At 29.9% G+C, this 13,322-nt stretch overlaps 1 protein-coding gene across 1 annotated transcript; it reads right to left on the reverse strand.

Moving 5' to 3' along the window:
- Positions 1-1,284: 1,284 nt before the first annotated feature.
- LOC122528949 (odorant receptor 85b-like) lies at positions 1,285-2,092 on the reverse strand. Its single transcript, XM_043654611.1, has 4 exons — positions 1,964-2,092; positions 1,737-1,850; positions 1,516-1,671; positions 1,285-1,335 (listed from the first exon to the last, which is right to left on the reverse strand). The coding sequence occupies exons 1-4, from the start codon at positions 2,090-2,092 to the stop codon at positions 1,285-1,287; spliced, it is 450 nt and encodes a 149-aa protein (XP_043510546.1).
- Positions 2,093-13,322: the final 11,230 nt, after the last annotated feature.

The raw sequence follows: 13,322 nt of genomic DNA on the forward strand, positions 1-13,322 counted from the left end.
GCTAGTTAAGAAAAACTGTTCCAATTTATTAAAAGATATTTCCAGAACGTATTTGTTCATGGTGTTCTACATACACAAATATCATTAAAACATTTTGTGAAACTGGTACTGTCGACAGAAAAAAATGTGTAAAACGTAAAACTGTTACCCAAAGAAATGTCATCGCCCATAAAAGTCCATAAAAATCCATATATTAATTTAAAACAACTTGCACATGAAACCAGTGTTAGTGTTTTAAGCGTATTCCAGATTAAAAAATTTCATCTTTTTCATTTACCTGTTCATCAAGCCCTCGATGGAAGAAATTTCGAAGACCGTTTAAATTTTTGTCAGTGGGATATACGAAAATGATTAAACGCTTTTTACAAAAATAGTATTTACTTATGAAGCAAATCTTTTACAAATCAATTGAACTTGAGAAATATGCATTATTGGTTGATTGAGAATTCGCAATGGTTTAGACAGTTAATAGGTAGAGACTATGGACTTGAAACAAATGTTTGATGCGAAATTGTAAGTAATAAAATAATTAAACCTTATCAACTTTATCAACGGTACGAAAACTGGACAATATTACACTGGACAATATTACAATTTTTGAAAGACGAATTAGGAATTTTATTAAAATCTCGTTTAACATAAGGTCCACATTAATTAAAAAATTTTTAAGTCCAAGGTTATTTGAAGATCATAAACATATTGAAGGTCATAAACATATCTGAATGTATTTTTTCATGAGTTACGCAATGGAGCTACGTGGAATAGAAAAAATACACGTTTCCTACATAAAAAATACCAATAACCTTGAAAAAAACATTAAAAAATGATATTTAAAAAGAAATAGTTCTTCCATCCGATTCGTCTTTTCAATCGTTTTAAGTTACGTACTCCCTCTAAAAAGGCAATGAGCACCGAGAAATTTCGAAATGTATGCCCTTTATCCAAAATTTTGACGTAATAATCATAAAATTTTCTTCCTTCAATAATACAAGTTTTATTTAGAACTTTTCAATACCGTCAAATTAAATTCTCTACATGCTCGCAAAAATGAATACTATTACGATTCGCTTTAAATATAAGAGTATAAGGAATTGGAATATTTGTTTTTAATATGAAATTGTCTCGTGAAATAAATATTAAGGAACTTAAATAATCAAGATTCTATTGCATTAGTAGCGTCCAAGTTCTTCTATTTGTAAATCTCTACAAACAAATCAAATACAGATGATATTTTTTGTCAAAATTTTTCGTATCCGCAGAACATCGAAAGAATTTTTCAAAAAATCAGTACACTGCATACAAAACAGATACATATGAAACAGTAGCTTTTAACATCTAAAAATTTTAATCGATTGTAATTATATAAAAATAAAATAATTATTTTAAAATATTAATATAAACGTTTTATTAAAAAAATGAATTATAAAAATTTAAATAAAAAATAATAAAATTACGTTGATACTTCCTTATTTTATATATATATAATCATTTCATAATATAATATTAGTATCTTACATTAGTAAATGCTTCTAAGGAAAGGCGCATAAACTTGCCCGCTGTAAGTTCTAATTGTCTTTGTGACTGTAATATAATCAATAATATAATACGAGCATTTTGTGGTTTCAATTCATACCAAAGAAAATTATATACAGATATAGTAATATTTTCACTCTAAAAAGAACGGTATCAATAAAATATTATGTTATATTATCTTTTATTTCATTTCCATTTCTTACCTTAGAAGTAAGATATTCACCAGTATAACATAAAATAAATGCTTCACAATTAATAGCAATATAATATGGAAAACACTTCATTATTAATACAATCGCTTGATCCGTATGTAAAGACTATTATTAATGAAAGTCATTTATAAAATTTATATACTCAATTATATCAAAATCGTAATTAAATATACTATTTTTATTCTATGAATATATTATTAATTGTAAAATTTACTTACGACTGCTAAAATGAAACTTATAAAACAGATTACCAACATATTCAATACAAATTGACATAGCGATATGTAAGTGAAGGTTTTCTCAATATTCTTTGATAATCCCGTAATTCGTTGATGTCTTCTAACCATATCGTTTATTATTTGTTTTTGTGATTTTTCATTTTTATAATTATCAGAAATTTCTGCTAATTTACAACAAAATAAATCAATTTGACTACCAACGTGTAATATCTAAAAAGTAATATTTTCAAATGATTTAAAAAAAATGTCGAATAGATATTAAAAGTATTGTATAACATCTCACATGTATAATATATTGAGTACATATAATAATGATTTAATGTTAGATTTAAGACGAAAATGTCATGCAAACATCGTCAAATATGATATATAAAAAAAATGAAATCAGTTTTAATACATATTAATGTAGTATATATGTAAATATTTATAATTATATCGGTATTGAATATACAGGGTGAAAGAACAAGCAACGGTTTTTTTATTTGAACTTAAAGAAAAAAGATGAAAAATTCAAAATGAACCACATATTGATGATAACATTTTTTTGTAAATACAAAAACACACATGTTTTGCGCTATTTTACTTAAATACTTGAAAGAAATGTACTTGGTTTTCCATAGATCGAATTCTTCTGAAATTTTACCTAAAGAAGTAAGGTAATGTAATTGAGAAATGTCTAAAAGATATTTTACTCTTAATTCTGTAAAATTTTTTAATACATACGAAAAGAGGAAAAATTTCTATTTCGATATAAAGTACAACTGTAAAATTTATGGCATTATGATATTCTTTACTCTAATTTCACACATAGAATAACTTCCTGTTAATTATCCTTTTCTGTCGGGTCTAGAATTAGGTAAATTCAAAAATATTTGATAAATTTTCAAACTTAATTTTCTCGAAAATGAAAAACTTTCATTCTTTTCTTTCAACCTATTTTTTCATGTAGATTTACCTCCTTACAGCTTTCGTCATTATCGATAATATCCTATGTGCAAGATGTCATTTAAATTCATTCACGCACAACTGTTTATTATTCGCAAAAATGTTTGAAATAAAATTTATTCTAGACATATGATAACCACTAGATTTATCTACTTTCTTAAATGAATCATATATTTTTTATGCATTAATCGACGTAGCTCTAGATTGTCTTTAAAAAGTATTAACTTAAAAAATATATTATATATGTTGAAAAATTATTAATTTGACACATATTATAAAATATATTATATGAGAAATGAAGAACGACAAGGACAGTATTCACTACATCGGTATTCAATATAAAACGCTCAGATATCAGTGCATTGATTTACTCTATTTTTAAAAGATACCCTCTCAAACGTTATTAGTGGATTCTTAAATCGCCATATGAATTGGGTGTCCGTGATCTGAAAATCTCATGCAGTACAACCGTGTGACAATCCCTTGACAAACTTCCAAAATCCTAATCATATTAATAATTTTATTGAGTGTACAATAATCGCAAATTGGATTGATACCAAAATGAAGCATACAGATAAATACGATTTCTTAGATGTGATTATAGAAAGTGAGGATTTACGTATATTTTATATATTACATATTATATATTATATATTATATATTATATATTATATATTATATATTATATATTATATATTATATATTATATATTATATATTATATATTATATATTATATATTATATATTATTTACGTAGCAGCAAACATCCTCTATTTACTCAAAAATGATGACAATTTATATCGTTAATGTGACTTTGAATGCTATTTTTGTAACAACTCGAAGTTTGAGCGAAATTTTGAAAACATTCAACATAAGTTTTGAATAACAGCAAATAATATAGAATTATCTTGAAATATATTAGATCATCAAAGAATTCATCTTAATAAAAACTTACAATTCTCTTTAAAAAAACAAATGTCACTTTGAGATCTCAGAAACAGATAATGAATTATTATAAGAATCCGCACAAAACAGAATAAGTTTTATTTGAAATATGTCGAAACATATTTCGAATAATAGTTTAGAAAATAATTTCGTAGATAGATTAAAATAAAATATCTTATATAATTGTAGATCTGACAATTATGATGCAATAAATGCTATTTTAACTGCACTTAACCACAAAATATAAGTGTCTATGGTGAGTTCAAATTCAATAAAAGTAAGTTCAAAAATGAATTTTTAATAAAATTTAATGAAATTTAAAAAAACTTTAATGTCTTTTTCCAAAAGAACGGTTGCAATTTTGAATCTTTCCTCATAATAAATAGAATACGATACAATAAAAAACATTTGATCTATTATGGCTTTCACAATTACTTTTTATACACTCTGTAATTCCCAAACACTCGGGATTATCTAACTTACTGTTTATTAAATATTTCTTTCTATATTTTAACATATATAATTTTTTATTTTATATGTATCTTTTATATTATTTTTTATGTAAACGTATATCAGTATATCTTTATGTATACATATATCAGTTACAATTTCTTGGATTTCTAATTCAGATGTTGTTATAATTATTTAATATTTTTTAATGATCTTTTCTTGCAGTATATTTTTTATTTTCTATATTAAATATTAGTTTCCGTTCAAACATAACAATGAAACAAAAAAAGTAGATGTTATTGGAAGTTTAAATAATATTATAAAATAGATATTAAAATTTTTTTTCTATTTCTAACAAAATTATTTATTATTAATTATTTATTATGTATAAATATATATACTGTATATTATATATAATATTAATATATAACATTAGTACGTATTAAATATGTGTAAATATTATTATGTATATCATGTAGATTTCTGTATTATATATATTTTTCTACATAGAACAATCTTCGATTATTCACATTTATCTAGTCCAAAAGTTAATTTAAGTACACCTAGAAAATATTTTAAAGTCAATTTTTTTGAAAAGGCTTCAGACAAAAAATTCATTTCTTTGACCCATTGTTATGTATACTTGTACAGGAAGTAAAAAAATGTTTTGTCATAGTGATCATAAATAGATTGTACATTTTTGGATACGTGGAAATTTGTTAAAAATGTTGTTGCAAAATTGACCATACGGTTTTCAAGATTTTTTTGTTGGATTGCATTCTACTAATTATAAGGAGAAAAAGTTTTGAAGGAACCATTGAGTACATCAAGCTCAATTATCTGTTCAAGCTCAATCAATTATCTGTTGGAAAAAAATGTTGAAACTAAATGATTTTCGAATTTACCTTATTCATAACCTGTTTATATTCTGTGGATATGAGAACATAGATACCTCAAATCCTTCATTCTATATCTTACTTTCTTTCGTTCTTTTTTTTTTTTTATTCTATTTTAAACAAACTCGAACTCGTGTTTCCACATTTCGCTCAAGATTAACTTTATACAATAAAAATCACATTCACTCTGATGAGATGACCTTGAAATCTCCGAAACTCCTCCATCTATAAAAAGTTAATTATTACTACATTCTTCTTGCATTATATAACTTTCGTTAATAAAGTTTTTAGAAACAATGTGGATATTGAAGATGCTCAAATTAGGTGGAACATCCTATATACGGAACACCCAGAATACGTTATAAGTAGTATCACAATTTAATTGAAATTGAAGAATGCATTTTTGTACAACAGAATGCTCGATATTTTGAACAACTATTATTGTAGATTACCATGACACCGATGATTGTAGATTAAGTTAATAAATTACCTAAACACAATTAAAATTAGAAACAATGTTCACTTTCTTATCTATATTATTACGTTTAGTTTGTTCTAAGAATGTGTTGATAAATAAGTAATAATAATAAACAAATCTTGACATCATAACGAATATAAAAATAGTCATATTAGTGATTTCTTATGAGACTAATGCTGGGTATATACTGAGTAAAACTGCTCGTGAACATTTTGTGAATAATTTGCAAGTTACTCGCCAACAGAAACTGCATCGTATCCACTGCAGACGCTACTCGTGAACTGTTCCCAACAGCAGTATGGGCGGTATAAGACAATTATCAGCAGCTCATTGCACGTGCACTCGATTGATTTTCAAATGCATTTTTCTTAAAAATGAAGCTCCCAATATAATTTTATCATTTTTAGTCTTCATCTTATTTTGAGTCTCAGAATTGCCCTAACTCAATTTGTACCACGACTACGCGACAAAGTGGACTGTTATTTTTGACTTCACAAAAAAAAAGGCAAAATTGCACTATTTTAAGATCTGCTGAGACTGAAAAAACTTTTTCTTAATGTTTTTTTTTATAATATTTCAAGGTCATCAATAATTAAATGGAATCCTATATTTTGTTATTAATAATTGGACACAAGAAATGAAATTCAACGACCTCAATTCATTGGAATTATTTAGTTTAAAAAAATTTACATTAGTGTTTTTTATTATTCATTTTCTAGTCTTCGCTAGGCAGTCGAACAGGCAAAACGTTGTTTGTACCGCTCGCGAGTTGTATACACAGTGATTTACAAATACATACGAACGCGTACAAGTGTACTAACAACAAGTGCGATAAACACAAGGCGACCGATTGGGCTGCAGTGGTGTAAGTTCATGTCTGTGTGACAGCAACAGAATGAATACTGAACCAGAAATGCCACCAATCCAGCTAAAAATCTCAAGATTGGAAACACAATACATCGCTCAAGATATAACGAACGTTAGAAAAAATACTCCAGAAATGAGCACAAGTTTGCCAACACACTCAGCACAAATGCCAATGAACACAGGTTTGTCAACACACTTAGCACAGAACAGAAAAAGGAAGATTCTTCCAAGTAAAGAAATAATAAATACATACACATAAATACCTACACAATCGCAACCAATAACGTGGCTACAAGAAATGTCTACAAGTAACACATGTTTTGACAGTAGACGACACTACAACCGACATCATCAACGCAAAATTAGAGAAACATCCTCCTATCTACATATATACAAGCATAAGTTATTGAACCGTTAGTAGAATTGCTACAGAAACAAGGATCAACAACTTTGTCTTAAAACAACTAAAAGACAATCTAATAAAAATCCAGTTAAAGAGGTCAGAACATAACAGAAAAATAGTTTACGCGCTAAAATCCAAAAAAGGCGATTTCCACACTTACCAACCCAAAGCAGACCGAAGCTTCAAAGTATTCCATGAAATTCATCCAAAAATAAACCCAAATAAAATTACTGAAGAATTGAAACACCATAACCACACTGTTAGAACAATAGACGATATAACTAAATAAGATACTAAGCAACCGTTATTCGCCATTGAACTCGAACCAAACAATAATAACAAAGACATATACAACATAGACAAACTATTAAACACTATTATAAGATTCGAACCGCCTTGACCAATGTTATCGCTGTCAAACGCTTGGCCACACAAAAAATTATTATAAATACCAATAAATTATTTAAAATACCAACTTGCAGGCAACCATCTGACAACGTTGTATCCACGCCAAGGCAGAATAGATAACGTTAAATGTAGCAACTGTTAGGGAAATCACCCTGCAAGCTACAAAGGCTGTATAGTGCGGAAGCAGTTACAACAAAAATTATTCCCCTTTTTAAGAAAAAGAACTGAAATAAACAACAACCATTTACAATATAAATCAGTATTCACTCAAACATTAAATAACTCATCTCACAACCAACAACACTTAAATGCAAGCAATAAAATGTACGCTCAGATAACTGCTGAAAACAACACACAGCATCAAATTCAAACGCCTATCACTCACACAAATAACCACACTGGAAAAGAATCTACTGAACTAAAACAGTTACTAATTCAATTGATAAAAAACACGGAACTCGTAACAAATATGCTAACAGCACAAACCACGCTGCTACAGCGACAAACACAACAAATATCTACAACGTTAAAACTACCAACAAAAATTGTCAATAGCAACAAATAATAGATAGAAAAATTAAAATAGCAATATGGAACAGTAATGGGCTACAACAAAGAATACAAAAACTCAAAGTATTTATCCACACACACAATATTGACATTATAGCAATCTTGAAAACCCGTTTCACAAATAAAAACCATGTAAAAATTCCACACTTCACCATATACGATACGAAGCATCCACCAGGGAAAACACACAGAGGATCTGCTATCATCATTAAAAACGGCATCAAGCACCACTTACGTAGTTTTACCAGATACGACCACCTATAATCAACAACAGTAATAGAATAGAAATAGAACAATAGAAACCTCAAACGAAGAAACACAAATTTCAGCAATTTACTCACCTCCAAAACATAAACTTGTACCGAAACAATACGAACAATTTTTTCAAACCTTAGGAAATAATTTTATAGTCGCGGGAGACTTTGACACTAAAAATAGATACTGAGGATTAAAAAGAACAATACCCAGGGAAAAAACACTGCTGAAAATTGTAGATAAGTTAACGTTATTGGTCATCAGCCAAAAAACTCCTGACCTTTTAGATTTTGCTATAGTCAAAGGCTTAAACAGGATGCATTTCAAACTATCCTTAAGTTCGGAATTAAGCTCTGATCACACACCCATAATAATAAATTACTTGCAAAATCCAATACAAACAGAAAACACATCCATCCTAAGCAATAGCACAACAGACTGGAACAAGTTTAAAACAACATTTAGCAAAAAACTAAACTGCAACATTCCACTAAGAGCCCCAAAAGACATTGAATATGCAGTGGACTACCTAACAAAAATAATCCAAGAATCAGTTTGGCTACCCACCGCTACCAATGACAGGAAAAGTACGTATCTATCATATCCAGATCGAAAGATAAAACAAAAAAGATTAGCAAAAGTACAATGGCAAAAATATAACACACCGGAAACCAAAAGACAACTGAATGCGCTCACCAGAGAAGTTAAAAAAATCATACAGGAACATAACAATAAAGAATTTAATAAGAAATATCTTTCTAAAGTAACGCCCAGCGAGGACACAAATTATGAAAAGCGACAAAACGACTAAAAAACCCAACAGTGCCAATACCTGCAGATGATACACCTAAGAAAACCAGATGGTTCTTGGGCAAAGACTTCCTTAGAACAAGCATCCGCATTCGCACAATATCTACATCAAACCTTCCAACCCAACAACATGATATCGGAACTAATAACAACAAATGATTTCGCTGACGGAGAGAGACATCATAACATTATACGCAAAACTACAATAAACGAAATAAAAAAATTGATCACAACAATTAAAACTAACAAAATTTCGCGCTTCGACTTAATTAGTGGAAAAGTAATGAAAGAACTTCCAATCAAGGCTGTCAGATTCATCACAATCATATTCAGTGCCATATTTAGATTACATTACTTCCCAATTACATGGAAGCTTGCCGAGATAATAATTCTACCGAAAGCAAATAAAAACATACACAAACCTACTTCGTATAAACCCATTTCCCTGTTACCCATATTTTTTAAAATATTGGAAAGGATACTCCTATCTAGGATCAAGGAAACAATCAGCAGCAAACATCTAATTTCAAATCACCAATTTGGCTTTAGAGAAAAACATGCTACAACAGAACAGGCCCACAAAATAATTAACAAAATTAATATTTCTGGAAAATAAAAAGTACATGCTTGTTTTTGGATATGGAAAAAGCATTCGACAAGATTTGGCATGCAGGATTACTCGAAACCATTAAGCAGTACTTTCCTGATTCAACTTACCAATTAAATCAACTTAAAATCTTACCTAAGCAATAGAACATTTTATATAAAGGTAAAAGATGCACGTTCAGACATACAAGAAATAAACGCTGACGTTCCACAAGGAAGTGTATTAGATCCAATACTCTACACTTTATATAGCAGATATTCCTACAACATCAAGCAGCATAACATGTACATTTGCAGATGACACAAGCATATTAACATGAAGACCCTCAGAAGGCAGTAAAAATATTACAAAACCACATATTATTTAGAATTATTAGAAATATGGCTAGACCAACGGATAATAAAGGTAAACCATAATAAGTGCAACCACATCACTTTTACGAACCGATAAGGTAATATTACAAACATCACACTACACAATGTAAAAATTAAAATGGTAAAATACCTAGGGCTCCATCTAGACTTGAAGCTAACCTGGAGACAACACATTTACAAAAAGATACAACAAATCAGAATTAAAAGAAAGGAAATGTACTGGCTAATACGAAATGGGTCATAAATTCGATATCTCTCGAGAATAACCTACCATTCTTCCGGGTAGTTCTAATTTATTCCGTTTATTTTTCTTTCAGGATATGGTAATAAGCAATGCATCCAAATATACGTAGATAACTAACATTAGGTTTAACGTTGAAAAATAATTCGTATGGAGTCTTATCTTTGTTTTTTCGCGGTGTTACATTACTAACGTAACTTCCACATGCAACATCTTCCGCTAAAAACTTTGTTGGTGGACCACTGCTATATAGCAACATTCTGACTCGTTCCAGGATTGTACAATTTGATCGTTCTACCTTACCATTACTTTCAAAATTATATGGTATTGTTTTCTCACGAGTTATTCCGTTACGTTCTAAAAACTGATTGAATTCAGTATCAAATTCCCGACCATTATCAGTTCTAACGCGTTTTATCTTTTTGTTAATTAAATTTTCATATTTTTCTTTTAATAGTATAAAGTTCTTCAATGCCTCATCTTTATGATTTAGAAAATATGTAAAGTACATGCCCGAATAATCGTCGACTATCACTAATATATAACCGTTATAATATATAACGCGAACCGTTTAATGATGTAACTGGCATCGGACCACAAACAAAACTAATTTACTAAAAGTAAACTAATTCTAAAGATGTTTTGCTCAAAATTTTTGTTATCTATTTATGAGGTCGTCTTTTAATTTTGCCTAGGTTACAGATGTCATAAGTAAAGTTTTTTCTAACACACGTTCTTTGAATACCGTCGGCTAAGTTATCATCACACATTTTGATCAAATATTCGTTATTTACATGTGCCAATCTATTATGCCATATTTTGTGTTCTATATTCGTGGCTTGGACTATATTATACGATACGTATTTCAAATTTGGATTACCGCAAGGTTCAGCTACGAATTTGACTTGTTTATCACTAAGCTTGCCCATTATTAACGTTACCTACTTTATCGGTTGTTGTGTTGTTTTCTTGTACGGTTCTACAACCTTTCAACATGAGTGTCGTCGTTGACAACAAGTTTTCTCTCAACTTAGGCACATTATAATACATCGCTCAATGAAACAGTGATGGGCCTGTTCGCATTTCCTTTAACTCTGAATTTGATCGTCCCTACGCCTTCGTAACACAGTTTCGAGTTTTCTCTCGCTTGATGTAAATGGCCACCCTGAAACTTAATATTAATAAACCACTTCAAGTCATTAACCATGTAGTTAGACGCACCGCTGTCGAATAACCATACATTATACAAATCTTGGATATTACCTTTCTTCGTACGGTTATCTACTATAAACGCGTTTGATTATCGTGTTCCGCTTTCGTTACGATAATATTCACCGATTTTCCCCGCTCGACGTCCTTCGTCCTTGTTATTTCGGAACTTCTTCGTTTGTTTTCTTTGTAGTGGTTCGGCTCTATCTTGCGTATCTCTCTATCATTTCCTCGGTACCAGCCTTCTTCGCAATATATCCGAATTTACCGCATGCGTAGCACCTTCTTTTTTACGGCATAGGCAGCTATCTCCGTCTCTCCGCGGCGATTGTCTTTCCTTTGTATCTCTTTCTCTCGTACCTTTAGAATCTCGTACACTTCTCTTCAAGTGATTTCTCTCTCTGTGCTTGAATATTTCGCGAATGCCTTTGTAGTAGTTGTTTATACTTCGCACTGTATAGTATACTAACTCTCGTGATGTCACCTCTAATCTGAGCGATATACATTTTGTCGCCACAAATTGTAAGCCACGTACCCATGCGATATAGTCGCAGCACTCATGTATGCCTTCTTTATCTTTCGCCATAGGTTGCATGCGTTATCCTTTGTGGCGAATTGCAATGTCTGTTCACCCGATAAATGCAATCTTATATATGCTACCGCATCTTGATTCCTTGTTTCCCATTACACTTTCGTCTTTTCCAATGCGTTTTCTTCCGGTTTTTCTTTTATTGCCTTGATTATTTTCCGCAAACTATTACTTCCATTTTCATAGCCCAGACTAAATAGTCGTTGCCCGTTAGTAACGGAATTGCCGGTAACGGTGTCTTTTTCATTCTTTGCTTAATTTTTCTCTCACGTAGATAATCACAACCATGGATTTGCTACCAGATTGTTGGAAAAACAATTCGGAAAAACAGCTTGAAACGGCATCACTTAAAGAAATACTTAATATCTTTGCACACAGCGTTTCTTGAGATTCATCACACCTTGGACGCTCACATCATACATATTCGTTCTCTTTCCTCTCGGTCTTTTGTTTTCACTAGTTACCAATACACATACAACACATACAGCAAACATAGCAACCTTGGTTGCTACGCTCGGCGACATTCATAACGTATCAACCTAACATACTGCAACAGTGCTACTCCAATAGGAGTAGCACCCACATGCTACCCATTAAAATTACAATAACTCGCCGAATGTCTCATGAGACAAATTGCAGAAAGATACTCTAGGGGTTAAAAAAAAAATTATTCATTTTCAAACTATTATTGGCTTATCTACCTATGATTAAGTTATTCAAAAGCAAACGTCACAGCCAATATTTATAAATACACAAAATATTTCAGTTACTCAACAACTACTACTACAAAGTTTAATTCAGATTAATATCTAAAATTTCATGTCGGTTAGCTGAGGCCTTTTAAAACCGTAGGCCTTTTTTTAAGTTTTTATTCTTTGTATCTTTTTTGATAAGTAAAAACTTCTTCTTATCACTTTTTTCATATCTTTTATTTAATCCAATATATTCTTCAGCAGTTACTTGTAGAATTTTCTGCTTTTCAATATTTCCATTTCTTTCTTCCTCTTTCTCTTGTCATGATATTTTATTCCCTAACTTATCATCTTCCATAGTCTTTGCTGTTCTTTTCTTTTTAAATTTTAATCTAACTCATTCTCATGCCTCTAATTTTTAATGATCCTTGCTTACTTTTCTTCTTCAATGTTAATTCACTATTCGTATCTAGATAATTACTATCTCCTCTTTTATTTTACTTCAATTTAATATCTATATTACGTATCTGTAATTTCTTGCATCTATTCACATACATTCATCCTTTTTATCTATGTAATCTCAAACATTCAACTGTTGA

This window comes from Frieseomelitta varia, unplaced genomic scaffold, assembly GCF_011392965.1.
Source record: "Frieseomelitta varia isolate USP_RPSP 00005682 unplaced genomic scaffold, Fvar_1.2 scaffold_272, whole genome shotgun sequence".
Taxonomy (NCBI): Eukaryota; Metazoa; Arthropoda; class Insecta; order Hymenoptera; family Apidae; genus Frieseomelitta; species Frieseomelitta varia.